Raw genomic sequence first — 18,675 nt, forward strand, 5'->3', positions numbered from 1 at the left:
TGAGGAACCTCAGGCTCGGGATGCTAAGTAAGCCTTCTTCCCGCCCTCTCTTCATCCTTGCGCTCCAGAACCGAGTCCGCGCCGAGGCTCCCGGGGCACATTCAGAAAGACGGCGGGGACCACGCAGCCTCCTTTCTGTCTGTCCCCATCAACGTGAAAGTTCAACCTGACCTCACACATGGGAGCAGCCTCCCAGCCCCCGGAAAACCACCCTCTAGTAAACTCAAGCCTGGAATACTGAAAAGCCGCCCCAAGATGAAAGCACGCCCGGGACCCGGGGACAGTCACGTGTCAGCAAGGCCGGTGGCCCTTCCTCCCTCCCCGGTGTCCCATCGAGCAGGGCTGAGACCTGACCTAAGGTAGCTCCGCTCCGTCCCTCTGAGCTTCTAGTTCGAACAAACAAGTAACTTCGGACAATTCTCCCCTTGACTACTTCAAGTCAATTTTTAAAACCACAAGACTTTATAGTGAACCCTAAATTCTAAATTACAACGGGACTGGAACAGAAGCTGTCTCTGCTCTAGGAGGAACGTCAGTCCCGGGCCGGCTGTAAACCTGCCTCCCCACCGCCGCCTCCTGGCTGGGGCCCCGAGGGAATGGGCGGTGGCCGAGCATCAGTCCCGCGCTGGGCACCGAGTCAACAGCACGGCCGCTCCAGGCTACCCGTCACGCGCTCGGGCAGAAGGGGCGCACGGGGCCAGTCCCCGGATGGACCCCCCGAACAGAACGTGCGGTGCAGAGCCCCCGCCCTGCCTTCATCGGCCTCAGCGACCTCTGACCTCAGCACTTTGTTTTCAACAACAAGGTGCCTCCGCGCCCTCGTGAGGGGCAGCGGCGGCCGGCGCCCCCCGTGCCCCTCGCGTCCCCCTGCCCCCCGCAATCGGTGCCCCCTGATCCGAGCTCTGCCACTCGCCGTCGCTAATCACTAACCACTGCCCGGGTTCGCAGGAACTGGGGCCAGGGCCCCCGAGCCCCTCGGGGAGCAGCCGTGACAGCGGCAAAGAGCGGACTCTGCCCGGTCCTGTCCTGGTGTGACAGTCCATCTTTATTACTGTCCGCCTCCCCACTGCCCTGCCGGCCGCCTCTGAACAACCTCCCTCCATCACCCCTTTCGTTAAATACTGAACATGTGGTACCCCTACCTGCAGCGAGATCACCGACCATAGGGCCCAGGTGTCAGAACCGCCCACGGGCCCAGGAGGCCGCCACCCCAGCCCAGACGCAGGGACAGGCCCCGCCCGTCACAACTGGAGCAGCGCACGGACGGGACCGGGCTGTCCTCTGAGGGCGCTGGGCCCACCTCCCCCTGCTACTGCACCCGCTGGAGAGCCACGGGGGCTGCTCTGCGTCAGCGGGTGGTCGTCAAGCCGTCAGGACCAAAGCGGAGAAGCAAACGTGTGCGTGTGTGTGAACCACGCTCACCGGCGAGGACACGGACTCCACAGGGTCCGTGCCGCGTGTGGACCTCATCCTCGGCTGCAGAGCCACATGTGGATTTACACGCTGGAGGCCTTGTCCTGGCCTTTAAGACAAAATCCAAAACCTACTGAGGAGGTGCCTTTCCAGAAGGGCCCACAAGGCCGGCAATGGAACTTCAGGTCTCAGGCCTGCCCGTCTGCGAAGAGAAAGTCCAGAAAATCTTCATGACACTGTCGCCGGCTACAGATCTAAAGCTGGTCAGTCTGTCTCCGGGACGAACACACTGGATGCTGAGCAAGCGGCAGGCCCGAGTCCAGGCTCCCACTCCCCAGGTCCCCCCTCGGCCCCATCCCCAGCAGGGCCAGCAAGCCCGGGGCGGGAGCGGGCAGCTCGTGGGCCCACGTGGGGCGCCGGGTGGGCCGCCTGCCATGCAGGATCCCTGATACACACCGGCTCCCTGAATCCCCCTTAGGGTCTGCTCTTCAGGCCCAGCCCACGGCCTTCGGGTCAAGACCTGAACCAAATCGCTCTCTTCCTCGACCGGGCCCATTAAAATAACAAAATCAAGGAGAATCGGATACACGTAATCTTCAATCTGGACACAAATCCCACCCTCGGTGAGTTCAGAGCACAGGCAGGAAGTCAGTCATTCACTGAGAAAATGACCAAAGGTGGGTGAACTGTCTGCCAGGGTTGGGACAAAAAAGGGAAAAAAATCAACACCGGGCACGGCGACCACAGTGACAAGTCCTCATCCCAGTGAGGGGCAGAGGTCTCCGGGGGGATGAGACGTCCTCCCTCAGACCCAAAACCTTTCTGAACCTGCAAGGGTGATGGATTGGTAGAAACCAGCATCAACCCATCTTTCAAGAAACTTAAATTGTGAGGGTGCTAAGGAGGTGCCACCAGCGCCCTTTAATTTTTACTTTTCCGTCAGCTCCAAAGATCACCTGCCAAGCTGGGCATCTCGCCAACTCCCTGTTACAGCTGCAGTGTTTTACAAGCCAAACTATTTAAGAGATATAATTATTCAACTTTTCAACTAAGTTTCTCGTTAATAAATTAAGTACTTAATAAGAATGGGACTTACTGCTTTTGAAACCATGCTGTTCTCTAAAAAGCGACAGGGCAATTTATGAAATCAAGGGATTATTTCAATTTAAGAACAGAAAAATCTCATATCCCCTTTGGAGTAGAAATAACAGGAAACTGCTTCTCACAGACCCAATAATTTTACAGAAAAAATTTAATTTTAAGTTTAATCTATTCTTAATAATTTTTTAGACAGTGAAAGAACACATGTTATAGATGAACTCAAAACAGAAAACTGATCTGAACCAGTGAATCAGCAGAATGCAGTTTCTGGAGGAAAATTTCACATAAAATGCTTTAATTCCTATTCCTTATCAACGCACTTAGGAGAAAGCCACGTGGCTTTATAATATCGTTAAACAAACACCATTATGAACTATATTATTTGAAAGTATTGCCAACTAGACATAACTTTTTTTTTTTTTTTTTTTGCGGTACGCGGGCCTCTCACTGCTGTGGCCTCTCCCGTTGTGGAGCACAGGCTCCGGACGCGCAGGCTCAGCGGCCATGGCTCACGGGCCCAGCCACTCCGTAGCATGTGGGATCCTCCCGGACCGGGGCACGAACCCGTGTCCCCTGCATTGGCAGGCGGACTCTCAACCACTGCGCCACCAGGGAATCCCTAGACATAACTTTTATGATATTCTGTTTCATTACAGAATTACTTGTTCGAAGACAAATATCAGATTTTCTTCTCTGGAGTGATAATCACCACTCTGGCCGCTCTCGACAAGCACACACTAAACAAAACATAAAGCCCAAATGAATCCTCACATTCAAGTATTTAAATTTTAATAAAACTTACCATTGCCAATTATTTAAAAGAAAAAAAACCCCTCCTGCCAAAGGTACATTTTCCATGAAAATTTAATCAGCGCTTAGGTTTCAATAAGTCTCCCATGACCCTGATAAGGTCCTTATCATTGATTTAAAAAAAACATGTTTCCAAAAAAGCAAGATATACAATATCAAATGTGGAATAAACTACTTAAAATTGCTCTTAAACCAGTTTCTGTTTGGGAAGATGAAAAAGTTCTAGAAATGGATGGTGGTGATGTGAATGTATGTAAAGCCACTGAACTATACACTTACTTCGAAATGGTCAAAATGGTAAATTTTAGGGATATTTTACCACAATAACAAAAAAACTGCCCATAAACCAACCTACCGTATATTCACTCAATAAGTCAATGCATCTTTATAATGTTAATTATTTAATTTATCTATTTACCATCTTAATTTATCTATTATGTAACATCTTAATTTATCTATTATGTAACATCTTAATTTGTCTATTATGTAACATTTTCCTCATTTGGCCATATAATTTTTTAAAGTTTTATTAGAATATATAGTTGATTTACAATGTCGTGTTAGTTTCAGAAGCACAGCACAGTGAATCAGTTATACAGATACATACGTCCGCTCTCTTTTTAGATTCTTTTCCCATATAGGGGTCATCACAGAGTATTGAGTAGAGTTCCTTGTGCTCTACAGTAGGTCCATATAATTTTAAAACAAACTGAAGCCTTTATCAAAGGCAACATATATAACACATTCCATATTTTAAGCAATGAACTTTGCAGGGCGGCCACGTGCTCCTATTAAAACGTGGGTGACACATCATCCCTGTTACATCCCCCCCCACACACCGCCCTTGGTCCTGCCGCCCTGGGCTGGCCTCTGGCCTCCATCCTGCCCAGAACCATCCTGTCTCCCCCTCCCAGAACTGGCTCCTGTCACCCCCCCCGCCCCGTGACCCCCTCCCCGGCTTATGTCTGTCCGCGGCCCTTCCCGACACCTAGCCTACTGTGTGCTTATTTATTTTGTCATATACCACCCAAATGCAGTCTCCAGGGGTGCCCGGGGTGTCTGTGTATTCTGCCCTGCCACGGAATCCCTTCAGCAAGTGTCAATAAACATTTGGTGAACGGCCGATGCTGAGCACCTAGTGTGTGTACCGAGTGCAACGCACGCCTTCCTCTGCTGGAATCTTACTAGGTTTGCCCCACACATGTTCTTCAGTGCCAAGAGTTTCCATAGCTTATTCCCATTTTACAAGAGAAAAATGGTGAAGTGAGTTGAACGTCAGAAGTGAGGGCTCAGACTCTAACCACGAGACGGTCACCCCAACTTTCTAACACACGTTGCTTTCAGATTTATATCCAACTGAAAAAAATGCACGCACGTACCTCACGGTTATCTACTATTTTAATGGTCTGCTTAAATTTATCCCAGTCAAAACAACTGTTTCCATACACTTTCTAAACAGAAAAGGTAATGTAAATTATTCCACATGCATATATCTGTCACTTTCAGATATTTTATCAGATATTTCACCTGAAAGTGACAGATAAATCTAGGTCTGCTTTACCCTCATATCACAGCTCTTCCACATCAATGATCACCCCATGATTTTGTTCCATGGAATGACTTTAAATTAATTCCATGATTTAAAAACTCATGTTTTGTGGGCAGTCCCCGAGGCCGTCCTGAAAAATCACACAGAAATCCGGATGACGTTCCAATGGCCACCCTTCACTGTCCCTAATCCTTTGCTGAAAACAGGGTGGAGGAGATCCTCTTTTCTCTGAAGGAGGGAGATTATGTAAGAGCTAGGATGGCCGACTCCTTCCCGGCAGCCAGGGGTCTGTCCGGAGAGGAGGGAGGGGCCGTCAGCCCCCTGTCTGGGAGCAGGTTCAAGAACATGCCAGGCCAGAGTCAGACTCACATGGCCCAGGTACGAACCTGATCTTCAGGAAGCAGAGCCTGTCATTCTGCAGACAGTTCAGACGGGACAGCATGGGGAGGTGGGAGAGCCCCTCAGGGTCCTGTGGCTTTAACTAGTGTCACAGCATCGGACGGGGTGAGTGACCAGCCTCGCAGCAACAGCAGAGGCCATCCAAGGTCCTAATCATATGATGAACAAAGCCTTAGGATCATTTCCGACGCGGGCTTACAACAGCGTAAGCAAAGTTTTAATAAAAGACAATGAGGCTGTGATTACAGAGAAACCTAAGAGGGAAAGGTCCACAGCAGCTGGCTTGGGAACTTAGACGCACTACCGCGAAAGCCCATGATGTGTGGGCGACAGGGTGACACCATGCTCTGGATGTGCAGAGAAGTCACGTCCCTGTCACCCTAATGACAGCTCGGGGTCACCTTCCAACCATCACTTTCCGATCTTGCCAAAGGTAAGAGGTCACCCTGTACAGAGCAGATCGACAGCGTGGAGTCCCTAAAACCCAACCCACTGGCTAGGAGAATCGGCTCGTTACGCAGCGGCCTCCCAGCTTCCGAAGCAGACACGTGCGCCCAATCCAGTTACGTGGCAGATACCGTGACATCTGCCCTGTCAACAAGCCAGACGCTGTGGATTTAGGCTATAACCCAAAACCCAGAACAACACTTTATAGTCTTGTCTCAATACCAACCACCATTCTCCTACGAAGCCTCCTACGGGGGGAAAAAAGAAGCAACAGAAAGAGAAGCAAAAGATATAAATACACACAACCTTAGATCTGATCAAACAATGGAAACTGTGCTCTGTCAGAGGTAACAACGGCCTAAATCCGCTCCACAGTTTAAAAAGTAACCCATTCCCACTACACGTTTATTTTATTTTAGTCTTCCCAGATTTTGTGGAACATTTTTTTGGGCATTTGTTTGATAAAACAGTCGGCAAACGATGCACTGTTTCAAACTGCCTCGTTTGAGGTTCTTTACCTGTGTGAATGTTTACAACCCAAACAGTGCCTCCTTTAACAGTATACAGCCTTGCACTGAACTGTGTCCCCCTGAATTCACATGTTGAAGCCCTAACCCGCAATGTGATGAGAGTTGGAGATAGGGATTTGCGGAGGTAATTCAGGTGAAATGAGGTCGTAAGGGTGGACTCGTAATCTGATAGGACTGGCGTCCTTACAGGAGGAGCGAGGAGAGATCACTTGCCGTGCTCCCCTCCCTCCTTCCCTCCCTCTCTGGGCACCAGAGGAGGCAGCTGACGGGAGGGAAGGCTGCCATCTGCAAGCCAGGAGGAGGCCCCTCACAGGAACCCACCTGCAGGCCCCAGGTCTTGCACTTCCAGCCCCGAGGCTGAGAGTCTGAGCTCTGCAGTGGGCACCAGCCCTGCCTGCGGTGAGCGGACCAGGACACGCCCAGGCCTGTCACAGCTTCGTATTTTAGATGCTGGCGCGTAAACACACCATTAAAGTTCACAGGCCCGTCATGAGCATCTCAGGGAACAGCCCCAGAAACAATGTCAGCTTTTCGCCATCAAGACCGCTCCTTCCCCAGCCACATTCTTGGCATCAACGTCCTCAATAATCAAACGTGTGTGTTGATATGATCGGCAACTCAGAGTCGTGCTGGCTGGTCTCTGACCTAAGACCCAGGAAAGAGGCGTGAGGAAGGGCGCTGAAAGGTCAAGGCAAAGGGCACAACGTCCACGCTCGCTGGGAAACCCCTCACCCAACGCAGATGAGGGGATGGAGGGGTGGTGAGCTGCCCCCGGAGAACACAGCCGGGAAGAGCAGACCGGATGAACCAGGCCCCCGTCCCCTGTGCTCACAGAAGATCCATGAGCCCCAAGGAGACTCATCAAGAGCGTTCTCGCATCTTCTCGGGCGCGTGCGCTCATGGGCGCCAGCGGGACACACGCCCACACGGGCAGCATCCCATCCACCCGCATGCCCGGCGGCGGGAGGGGCTCCTGCAACAGACACAGGTCCCCCAGCAGGTGACATGTGAAGGGAACGGTGCAGAAGATGGTAACTCTGGCCTCTACCCATCATGGAACCCATGAAACAGGCACTGGTGTGAGCACAGCAGAAACAAAGTGAGCAGAAGTTAAAAGCCTTCTTGCCCCTGGCAGCCCACCTTTGCGAGAATGTTTTATCCGCAAATCACACACAGTGGACGGGGCAAATTTCTCAAGGGCCACCAACCCTGACAGGTGCAGCCAACTAACGTGGGCTCAAGTCCGTGTCGAGCGGGGGCAGATTTTGATGCCGGGTGACGCGGGGCACGCTGCTGCCTCCCAAGAAAACCGACTTCTTCTACTGCCTACATCACTCCCGGGAGGTGCTCTGATACTGAAACCCACCAAAGATACAATCAAAACCACAGAAAAATGGGGAACATTCTGCCCACAGAAACCAGGAGGGTGGGAGGTGGTTAAACATTTCTGGACCAGGAATTTGGAAATCCATCCTAGTGACTTTTCTCCTCAGAGGATGACTAACTCCTCAAGTCAGGAGTGACGGGAACACAGAAGGGAAGGACACCTGCAAATGCGTGTAAATATGTTCCCAACAAACCCCTCGCTGAGAGCGTGGGGAAGGGAGGGCTCGGAGGAGATGACTTTCCTCCGGCTCCACTTAAAGATGGGGGGAAACAGGTAAAGGTTTGGTTTGAAGAGGCAGCCAATGATTAACTCACCCACAGAGCTCACCTGTTCTGGTCTGGCCTTCGCCCAGGTGACAAAGGTAACGTTAACAGAGGGGGGCCTAAAATCCTCTCCTGACTCTCGACCCAATGGCGGGTTTTTTCCGGGTCCACATGCAGCATGACTGAGCCCCCCACCCCTGCAGATACTGCTGGATCGCCCCCCCGGCACCGCCCCCCAGCACCCAGCACACACACCGGGGGACACGGAGCCCACCCCTCTGTTCTCGGTGGCCAGTCACACGGGTGTCTTCTAAACTACCTACAGACGCAGCCTGCTTTGGGCTCAAAGGTCCACCCAAACTGGAGGAGCCTGTGTCCTGGGGTGGTGATGACAGGGCAGCCACAGGACAGGGCGCTGACCCCTCCCTGAAGGACAGCTGCGGTCCCGGGAAGCCACCCCACGCAGCACCGCCAGACCCCACACCGTTTATGAAAAAGCGAGGAAACCTGGATACTTGCTCACACTCACCCATGTTTAAATGTTGGCCAGACACTCAAGTAGCTCTGACACAACCACATCAGAGGGACCAGAGGGCCGGTTCCCTACCTGTGTCTTCAGACAAGGTTCTCAGCCTTCACTGGGGCAGGCACTCCTTTGCAAACCTAGCAAATCTGGGAAACCCCTGCCCAGAAAACAAAAAGCATCCACGCAAAAAGTTCTGCGCTCTGTGCGACGGGGGTCCAGGCCCCACAGGGGACCAGCTAAGAATGCTCGTTCGTGACGAGGCTCCGGGAGAGGGTCCTTTCCAGGCCCGGGGTCCACAGGACGGATGCAAGAAAAGAGGAGACACATCCCGGGAGCCCAGTGTTCAGAGGACCAACCCTCGAGCCACGGACAGAGCACGGCGGAAGCTACCACCGAGTCAGGCGTCCGCACCAGAGGTGCGGGGAACGGCGGGCTGTGACCTTGGGGACTTAACTTCCTCCCCTTTAGTGTTTATTAAGTGAGGGGGTGGACCGGACGCCTTCCCAGTCTTTTCCCACATTGTTAAGACTCTGTGAAATGTACCAGGGAAAGAGAATCCAAAAGCTTGAATAGTATCATTAATCACCCAAGTCCTTGGAAGCGCCACGGTTTCCTTCGGAAGCATCCAAGGGCAGCTTCTTCAAGGCTCTTGTTAACAGCAATGATAAGAGGCGTAATCAGTCTTGGGGCAGATGTTCACGGCGCTGACTCTGTGCCAGCAGCGGTCCCAGCCTACGGGGGAGGGGGGTCGGGGGGGCGGGAGGAAGGCGGGGCTCCAGAAGGTAACGTGGGATCTGCGGACACAGAGGAGGAATTCCAGGGCTCCCCCAGGCAAGGTGTTGATGGGGAGCGAGAGGGCGCCAGCATCAGGCCCCAGGGGTGACCCCGGTGAAAGGGCAGCTGACCCGCTGGGCCCTCCTCTCTGCCTGGACGCGCCCGCCAGATGCTGCAGCTCAGCGAGCCTCGAGGCCCCAGCTCCAGCACCCACCACTGCCCAGCGCCCTGGGACAGCACTTCTGGGCCACCCCTGCCCAAGGTAAATGCCACAGGGACAGGGACGGGGGTCCGGCTGTCTGCCCCTTGTCTGGCTCAGGCTGCATCGGTGAACACACACCAAACGTGTGCCGCGCCTAACAAACCCAGCAGGACCCTGTCAGGCCCTCCGGGTACAAATCCTTTCCAGGTCCCCCCGTCTCTTGTTCATAGGAAAAACGTTTCAGTGTCCGTGACCTTCCCTGGGTTCCAAAGGGCAGACGCCAACAGCTGCTATCAGGGAAGGGGGGGGGGGGTATGCAGAGACACGGGAGGGGCGACAGTGCAGCCTGGGGCCTGCCCCCACCCAGGCACGTACATCCCCACATCTCGGACTGCAGGAACCAAGACCCCACCCACTCGCTTCAGGCTGAGCACAGATTCCTGGAGCCCCGCCCTGCTACCTCGCCACCAGCCAATCAGAAGGCAGTCACGCGCCCTGCCGTCCTCACCCCCAGTGTTGCCTTTAAACACTTCTCCCTGAAAACCGTCAGGGGGTTCAGGGATTTTGAGCACGAGCCGCCCATTCTCCTTGCTCGGCCCTGCCTGCAATAAACCTTTCTCTGCTCCGAACTCCGACACTGCGGTGCGTCGGGCACATGAACTTGCACTTGGTTACACCTGCACCAAGTACGCTGAGGTCAGCTGTGAGGGCAGAAACGTGACCCCTGGTGGGGCCACTTCGGACACGATGGAGGTGGGGACACCGAGATGCCACATTACAGAAACGTGGCTGTGAAGGAAAGGGAAGCGGGGAGATCGTGGGAGGGGAATGTGGGGTCAAGAAAGTCTGCTTTTCAAAAAAAAAAAAGGTGATTTCAAGGCATGGCTGAGTGCCACAGGGACTGGGTGACGTCACCCTAAAAGGGAGACGCTGCTGACTGAGGAGAAGGACGGGTGAGGGGCGCGGGACCCCAAGCTGCAGGACAGACCTTTACAGAGCGGGCTCACCTGCCCTGAACCAGAGGGCGGCAAGCGCACCGACAGGCGTGGGCCGGTGGCCGAGGGGCGTCCCGTCCGAGGACCGCTGTGCGGGGAAGCTTCGCCACCAAGTGCGGGGAAGCACGACCCTCCACACCCTCCGCAGCGGGAGGGGGGCCAGAGGCTCCCCGGGAAGCAGCAGACGCCGTCCCTCTGAGGAGCTGGGGCTGCCAGCAGCACCAGGCTCAACTTTCAAATAAGAGGCCCCTTGACGGAGCATCTCCCCGTGCCACAGCGCCCCATCGCGGCGGCGCCCCCCAGGGAGCCGCGGTCGGTGCCTCGTTTCAAGCAGGAAGACGCCCAAGGCCTCGCGGTCAGAGGCCGGGCCAGGTCTCAAGCTGCCTCTTAGGCTCTGACGCTGGACTTTTGATCTCCACAAACAACTATCTTGTTTCTTAGATACCAGGAGTCAAGTAAAAGCAATCCTTTGTTCAATCTTGTTGAGTTTTTATTGCTGTAAAAATGGCTTTTTATTGATTTTCCTTGCAAATAAATAGCATTTCTGCCGGCATTTAACTTGGTTAAAAAAGCATCTGTAAGTCTGGGACGTGGGGATCTAAGCATCTCTGATTAGCCCTGTTGCCAGTGGAACATGTGGTCCCAGCACCGAGGAACAGTGCGTCCCTAGGTTTCAGGGCCCAGCACAGCTGTGAACAGAGGCCTTCCTGCACACTGAGTGGCAGCTCAGTGGATTCCAGGTGGTTTTAGCTAAACTGTAAACTGAGAACAGCGAGCTCATCCCTAGAAATGCAACTGACTGCAGCAAAACCCAATCACCTAAACTCCCTTTTCCCCTCGGGTTATTAAACCTACCCTCAGGCGTGAAAGAAAAGCATGTCAAGGTCCCTTGGGCGCAACAGACATTAAACAGGGTTTGAAAGGACAATGGAAGGAACTGAACTTAACAGCCAGGACACAAAGGTTAAATTATACACCTGGCAGACTGCTTTGAAAGGCCTGTGCAAACACTGTAGCACAGCCCTCGGGCCAGCCTAAGGGGTCACCTACTTCAAATACCTGAAGGCCTCGGTGGTTCCAGGGGCTTAACTTAACTGGGGTGTAGACTCCAGGAGCAGATCCAGAGGCCCCACGTCGGAAGCGGCACTAAGAGGCAACCCCGAGTCAGGCGGCACTGAACGTTTTTAAAACTAAATCTGCGTCAGATGGAACGGTCCGCCTGTAGGGCAGCATCAGTGGGCACTGACGTCCACGGCACACACCATTTGGTGATAAAAAACAAACCAAAGCAGACCCATGTGCATGCACACAAATGGTGAATTTTTAAGAAGGTGTAAAGCATTCTAACACAGCCATGCTTGAGGTTCTCCAGCGATCAATGATGTTTACTAAAAACAAACACCAGAAACATAACAAAATTAAGCTTTACAGTCAAACCTCCTGAATGTGAGGCGTGGATGGAAAGGAGAGAAGTGTCCTGACAAGGTGGTCCTCCTGGCCTGGAAATAACTGCTGTGGCCAAATGTGGCCTGCAGGCTTTTCGTTGGGCCTGCGGCATTTTGGCACCCCTAGTTTTAAAATTTCCCGAAGCTGCTCCAGAGCAGGGCACCCAGGGCCCCTGGTGGCCGTACTGACTGGCCTGGCCGGCAACCAACAGAGGTGCTTGCCCTCCCCCGGCCAGTGACGTGGGCAAAGTTATGCTAATGGCTAGTCGTGACACGTGTGCTGAGCACTTCCGCAGAGCTGGGCAGCACTCTTAGCTCCTGGCCTGTACTAACTCATTTAATTCTCACGATAACCCTCTGCAACGGGTACTGCTCTGCATCCTCAGATGAGAGAACCGAGGCAGAGAAAAAGCGAAGCCACCTGCCCAGGGTGACACGGCCTCAAAGTGGGCGGGCCAGGTCCACATCCAGGTGGACTCCCAGGGACTCTGCAGGTTCCTCTCAGAATTTAAACTACCTGACTCTGGGTTTCCCACCTCACATCTCTTCTAAGAGGATAACACTAGTTCTCCACCCACTTCGTTAAACATTTCTTTTAAAAGCTCAAGGTACAGAAGCGTTTTGCCATTTACAAGTACAGCGCATCTCTACGTGGCTTATATGCATCCAGGCTCACAAACGACCAGTAATGCCAGCTTTGGCATATACCTGGCCTAACCCGGAAGGGAATTCTCTCATTCATTTGCCTATTCTACCTCTCTGGAATTAACCCAGAATGAAATACTCACAGCAATGGTTTCCAAGGACTCCTTTATCTTTGGCAGCCCTCAGGCATCATCATGAAAAGGTTTCTTTGTCCTAGAAATTCTGACTGTGTGAACACCAGATGGGAACAGGGTATGACTTTATCCATGCTTATGAAATACGTCATATATGGAAACCACAAGGAAATATGACTATTTAATCCCAGAGTCTTTCTTTGCCCTCTAGCAAAAGGAAGTATAATTAATTCCTAAATATTAAAACATAATCCAATTATAAGCAAACAGATTGACTGTTTCTGGAAAAAGTCAAATTAGTTTAATAACGTAGACATGAGTTTAATATCATAGAAATGAATGGTTTTGTATGTGAATATGGTGAAGTAGCCAAATGATCAGACTGTTTAAAAAAAAAAAAGATGTGGAATGAGAAACAAAGAAATAATAATAGCATCCCGTGACTGGATTCCAGGGACATGACCAAATATATATGCTGGCAAAGTTCCCTGAAGAATATTTACCAGTTAGGTTTGAGAAAAATAAGTCTAATAACACAGCACAGGGGAATTTAAAAATATAAGGTACACCAACATTTATATAGATTGATATGACATGAAACAGCTGAAGGCCTGGAGGAAGTAAGGGAGTAAAAGCACAAAACTCGGACACCTGTCTGCCCGACTCCGAGGACGAAGGGGTCAGCAACAGGAGGGAGGGGAAGACCCACCAGGTTGTGGGCCTCGGCCCGTCAGAGCAGGAGGGTGGTCCACCCACCCTTCACCTCTCATGGATAGAGACTGCGCATTACCGCTCACAATTCAACTCTCCTTCCTATCACAGAGTCTTAGAGTTGGAAGAGAATAGAAATTAACTGGAAAACTAGTGAACACATCCTAGGTAAACGCTGGCTCCGAGCTCGTGGGCCGTAAGCCTGAGAACAGAATGTCTGGGACCCGTCAAGCGTTTCTCTAAGACATCTGATTACCTACTGCCACTGTTACTTGATTTTCCAGAACTTACTACTGTAGAGAGACACCAAGGTGACCCTGATGTTTACACTCACGTTATAAGATGGACTCAAGAATCCCTGAGGGGACAGGGCCCTTCCCACGGGAAGCCTTCCCGGCCTTAACCAGAATCCCAGAGGGGTTCGCCCCACTAACTGAAAGGCAGACCGCCCTCCCCAGGGGAGCTACTGGAAGGTGCCACAAGCTCCCCTGACCCTCGAGTCCTCTGGTGAGTGAGTGGATTCGGAGGAAGGCACTGATTCAACGTTCCCCTTGGATGAACAGAAACACTCTCGTATGCGGCCAAGGTCTCCTAAGTATGAATGACTGACGAAGGGAATTCCTCAGCCAGAAAAAACCAAGTTCCCACCACCGTTCCCTCTTCTAGCGGAAACCTCGGTGCGCGCAACTTTTCCAACCTGTGACTGGCGGCGGTGCGCGGGGGGGACAGGGGGGCTTTTGTCAGAGACGCGACCAGTTTCCTTCTCCTGCGCGCACCCCCTCTACCCCCGGGGCCGGCGTCGGCGCCGCACGCGGCTCCCCTCGGGCGGATGAGAAACAAACCCAACTTGCCCCTCCGCGCCCCCCTGCCCATGCCCGGCGTCGCCACGGCCCTCCCAGAGCGAAGACTCCGTGGGGGGGGGGAACCCCGAACCGCCGGCCTCGGGTCTGACTGGTTACTTTCGGGACAAAGGTCCCAAACTTCACTTCCGAACCCCCCGGTGCTGTTACCAGACTAACGAGCAAAGCCACCGCCTTTTCCCCTGTGGGTGCCCCTCTCCCTGTCCCTTAACCCTGGGGTAGCGCCAGCAGGCGAGGCTGAGCCCGAGCATCCCTCCCCAGCCCGGCCCGCGCCGATCTAAGCAGTCTCTGCCCCGGTAGCCCCGCCCGGCTCCGGGGAGGCGCGCGGCGGGTGGGCGCCCGCGCCGTCGGGATCCAGGTGCCAGCTCCGCAGGTACCCCGCGTCCTGCCGTCCCCCGGGGCGCGGTCGGCCGCACGAGGCCGCCCAAGCCCTCAGCGCCCCCGGGCCGGCGGCCGCGGCAGGGTCGCGGGCGGAGGGCCTGTCCCGCCCGGTCCCGGCCCCGGCCCCAGTCCCGCGCCGGTCGCACTCACGTATCTGTGCACGAGCGTCCGCACGAGGGTGCAGTCCATGGCTCCTCCGGCCGCGCCCGCCCTCTCAGCGCCCCCGAGCCCGGCTCGGCGCGCCCATGAGCCCGGGCCCGAGTGCGGCCGGGCGCCCCGCCCCGGTCACGGCCTGGGCGCGCCGGGCGGTGCGGGAGGCGGCCGCGGCCCCTCCGCGCTCATGCCCGGCCCGGCCCGCGGCGGCCGGCTCAGGGGTGGCCGCTCGGCGATCGGAGCCCGCGTGCCGAGGCCCGGGCGGTGGGGCTGCGGGCTCGGGGGCGCGGCGGCCGGCGCTCCCGCCGCTGCTCTGCTGCTCGGCTCCTCCTCTCTGCTCCGCGGCTCTGCCCTGCTCTGCTCTGCTCCCGGTCTCCGCCCGCCGCCGTCTCAGCCCGGCCTCCAGCAGGCCGGTCCCCGCGCGCACGTCACGATCGCGTGTGAGCATGCGCCCCGCGGCCCGCGCCCCCGCCCCGCTCCCGCGCCCTGGCGCTGTGGTGCCCGCCCGCCCCGGCCCTGCCTCCTCCCGGCCTGCCCCCCCGGCGCAGGGCCGCCGAGGGCACCCGGGGGCGGAGGGCGGGGGCGCGGCTCCTCGTTGCTTCCGCCTCCCGGGCGGGGATGCGGGCCGCGCAGCCGGGGCCTGGACGGCGGGCCCTGGGCGCCCATCCCTGGGTCCGGCCCGAAACGTCTATCTCCCCGCGAAGGCCCGAGGGCGGGCGCGAGATCGCGGGGAGTCGGGGAGGGGGCGGGATCAGGTTGGGCCGGAGACCAGCTAAACCCGGCCTGTGTCTCCCTCGTGCTCGCCGGCCCCACGCGCGGCCCGCCTGCTTGGTAGGTGAGGGGGCGCCGAGGCGGGCCCCGCGGGGCTGCCCAGGGTCGCGCAGCTCCTCTGCGCTGGGGCGAAGGTGAGCTCAGCGTCCCCCACCTAGGATCCCCGCTTCTTTCTGAAACCCCGCCGGCTCCCTCGCCCGGGGCCCCTGGCCCAAGGACTCCAGAGCTGCGACAGTCACAGGCACTTGTAATCCGGCGGGGCTGAGGGGTTGGAATCAGCCTTGAACCTGTTCGGCCAGCCCGGCGCGGCTGGCCGGCCCCTTCGATCCTGCCGGTCCGGCTCCTGCCTCCGTCCCCGGCTGCGCCAGGCGGTCACCCGGAGGCTGAGCTGGGCCCGCGGGAAGGAGCTCTGGGCTCCGGGCCTCCAGGCCCCGGGGGGCGCGCGCTCGTGCGTTATCTGGGCACCAGACGGAGAACCCTTGCGTCTCTCAGACACCTCGATTTCAATCCCAGGGAATGCTTCTGTTTTCCCAACGTGAAACGCACCATCTCTTCTCAATCCCAGTCAGCCTTGAGCTAATGGCTGCACCTTGTTTCCAGCGTCTGTTCTCGCTGCCACGGGCCACCGCTTTTGAAACCAGAAGGGGCCTGACAACGCCCCTGGAGGAACGCCACTGACTGTCCCCCTGGCTGGTCGTGGAAGAGAAGCTGCTGGACCCTTTGGGGATTAGATACAGAAGCCTGGGATTGAGTGGGAGTGAATGGTGGTCATGGCTAAACTATCTGGATTCTGAACTGCTTTTCTTCAGTAAAATGCTCGTTTTTGGTCACCTAACTCATTGATTCTCCACTTTCCAACCAAATCTACTCTCTCCTGCTTGGCATCCAGGAGGCCCATGGCCAGCATCAGTGGATCTTCACCAACGGGGCGCCAGTTGCGAGCTGAGACCAAGCAGAGAGGCTGGGCCTTTCTTCCCTCTTCTGCACCCTGGCCTGGCAGTGTCAGTGTCCCTCGGTGACCACAGTGCTTGTCCAGCTTTCTTTTCTGTTGGATCAATTCGTGTCAGGCTCCGAATGAGTGGGTGACAGTTGTCACCCCATGCTTCCTTCCCGAATGGGTGACCATTGCCACCCCATGCTTCCTACAGCCAGGCAGCGGTGTCAGCTGGGCCCTGGGGAACAGCACCTCTGGTGGGTCGTGGAGCCATGATCACACTGCAGCAGGTGGTCCTGTCGCCATGCGGTCTTCCACATCTCCTCCCAGGAACGCCTTCTGCTTTCTGCCAGGACCCTGGCTGCTTGAGCCAGATATTGACCGGCCTCCCACCTTGCAAACGGTGACATTTGCAGGGGGCGGCTAGAAGGATGCAGGCAGAGGTCATACAAGGCCACAGGATAAAGGCTGTGTGCCTTTCAGGAACGCCTGTTTTGTCCAGTGGTCAATGCTAATTTCACCTTCTAGTAAACACTGTGGTGGCCACAGCCATGCCCTCTTTGTCCTTGCTGGCAGAAACCCACCTTGCTGCAGGTAGCCACCCTCTGCGTGGCTAGGGGTAAACTGGTCCATGTAAGCTAATCTCGGTAACTCCATGACTCTTCTTGCGATTGGTTTAAACTGAGTTTAAGCCAGTGAATCCTGCTGTTGGGAAAAGTCTCCTCACTCGTCAAAAGGCACCTAAAGAGAACATGCTCCTCATTTCCTGCTGGACGTTGTGTGTCCGGATGTGATGTCTGGCGTTTCGCAGCCTTCTTGCATCCGTGATGTGACAGGAACAGCGTCACAGTGGGTATGGCAGCGCGGAGAGATGGGAAGAGCATGGGTCCTTGGTGACACCACTGGGCCACTACCCTACTTGGATTTCACGTTTTGAGAGATAATAAATATCCTTATTGAGTTGGATTTTCTGTTGCTAGCGGCTCACAGCATCCTAATTCTAAACCTATGGAAACATGGGATTGATACATATACACTAATATGTATAAAATAGATAACTAATAAGAACCTGCTGTATAAAAAAAATAAGAATAAAAAAATGAACCTATGGAACCAAACCAGTTAGGACTCTATTAAAGTAACATTAAGTCCAACTCACGCTGTGAGTGGGTTATTTATTTCTGTGTAACAGACCACACAAACTTGGGAGCTTAAACACCAGTGAGCTATTATTTCTCAGGACTGTGTTTTGGGGGAAGTTTCCTCTGTTCCACCTGGTCTTGGCTGGGATTGTTCATGCATCTGCATTCTTTTGGGGGCTTAGCTGGGCCCTGGGGGTTTCTGATGGCTTTAGTCACATGTCTAGTGTCTCGGCTGGGTGAATGGAGAGCTGGGAGCAGGTGGCCTCTCTCTCCGTACTTGGTGGTCAGCCTGAGCTTCTTTACATGCAGCTGGATCCCAAGAGGGTCAAAGCGGACACTGCCCGGCCCCTGAAAGTCTGGGCTTGGAAGTTCCAGATCATCACCTTCCCCTCATTCTACTGGGGAAAGTAAGTCCAAGACCATCCTGGATTCAAGGGCGGGGGGCAGAGCCCTGTACGTAAAGGATGAGAGAACCTGTGAACAGTCATCTTCAGAAATAACCTACGTTACACATCCAACGATGACTGAGTATGTTGACAGTATCACAGGAAGGTCACAGTGAAACGGCTGTGGGAACTCCAGGGCCTGTGTGTTTCTTCATTCCCATCCAAGGGGAAAGAGAGTCTCCACTCTGATTGGACCGGCCACATCCTCTGCCCATTCCTGGCCAATCAGTTACTAGGATGGTGGAATGCCCTCAGATGATTGGCTTAGGCCTGGGTTAAGTGCAGACCCCTGGCTAGTAGGTGTCCGTGGGGGATGGAAGGATCCTAATGAGCTGGGAGCCATCAGGGCCTTCCCCTGACCCACACACAGCATGGCCGCTTCCCCGTGGAGGGAGGTATGAGCAAGTAGGAGGGACAGGCAGGAGGCAAACCCCAAACTGAAGCCAGATGGTGGATCTGCAGTAGCGGCACGCCCACCACACCCACGCACAGGCTCACACACACCTGCCCCGACCCTCCACCACTGTGCAGGGACCAGGGTGGGAACCAGGGCTCCTGGCTCTTGGACCCCCACGTGAAGAAGACCTTTGAGAAATAAGGGGGCAGGGGCAAAGAAGTGGGGCCTTCCCGTGGAGACGGTCGAAAGCAGTGATTGTT

At 55.0% G+C, this 18,675-nt stretch overlaps 1 protein-coding gene across 2 annotated transcripts in view; it reads right to left on the bottom strand.

Annotated features, from left to right (window-relative positions):
• Window positions 1–14,761, bottom strand: part of ATP11A (ATPase phospholipid transporting 11A) — a gene marked incomplete at both ends in the record, with an annotated part of 116,464 nt that extends 101,703 nt beyond the window's left edge. For both annotated transcript variants that reach the window (XM_079721922.1, XM_079721923.1), the window contains one exon: window positions 14,723–14,761. In XM_079721922.1, the coding sequence (XP_079578048.1) occupies window positions 14,723–14,761 (39 nt within the window). The remainder of the gene's footprint in view (window positions 1–14,722) is intronic.
• Window positions 14,762–18,675: the final 3,914 nt, after the last annotated feature.

The sequence above is a fragment of the Hyperoodon ampullatus genome (assembly GCF_949752795.1).
Source record: "Hyperoodon ampullatus genome assembly, chromosome: 16".
Classification (NCBI taxonomy): domain Eukaryota; kingdom Metazoa; phylum Chordata; class Mammalia; order Artiodactyla; family Ziphiidae; genus Hyperoodon; species Hyperoodon ampullatus.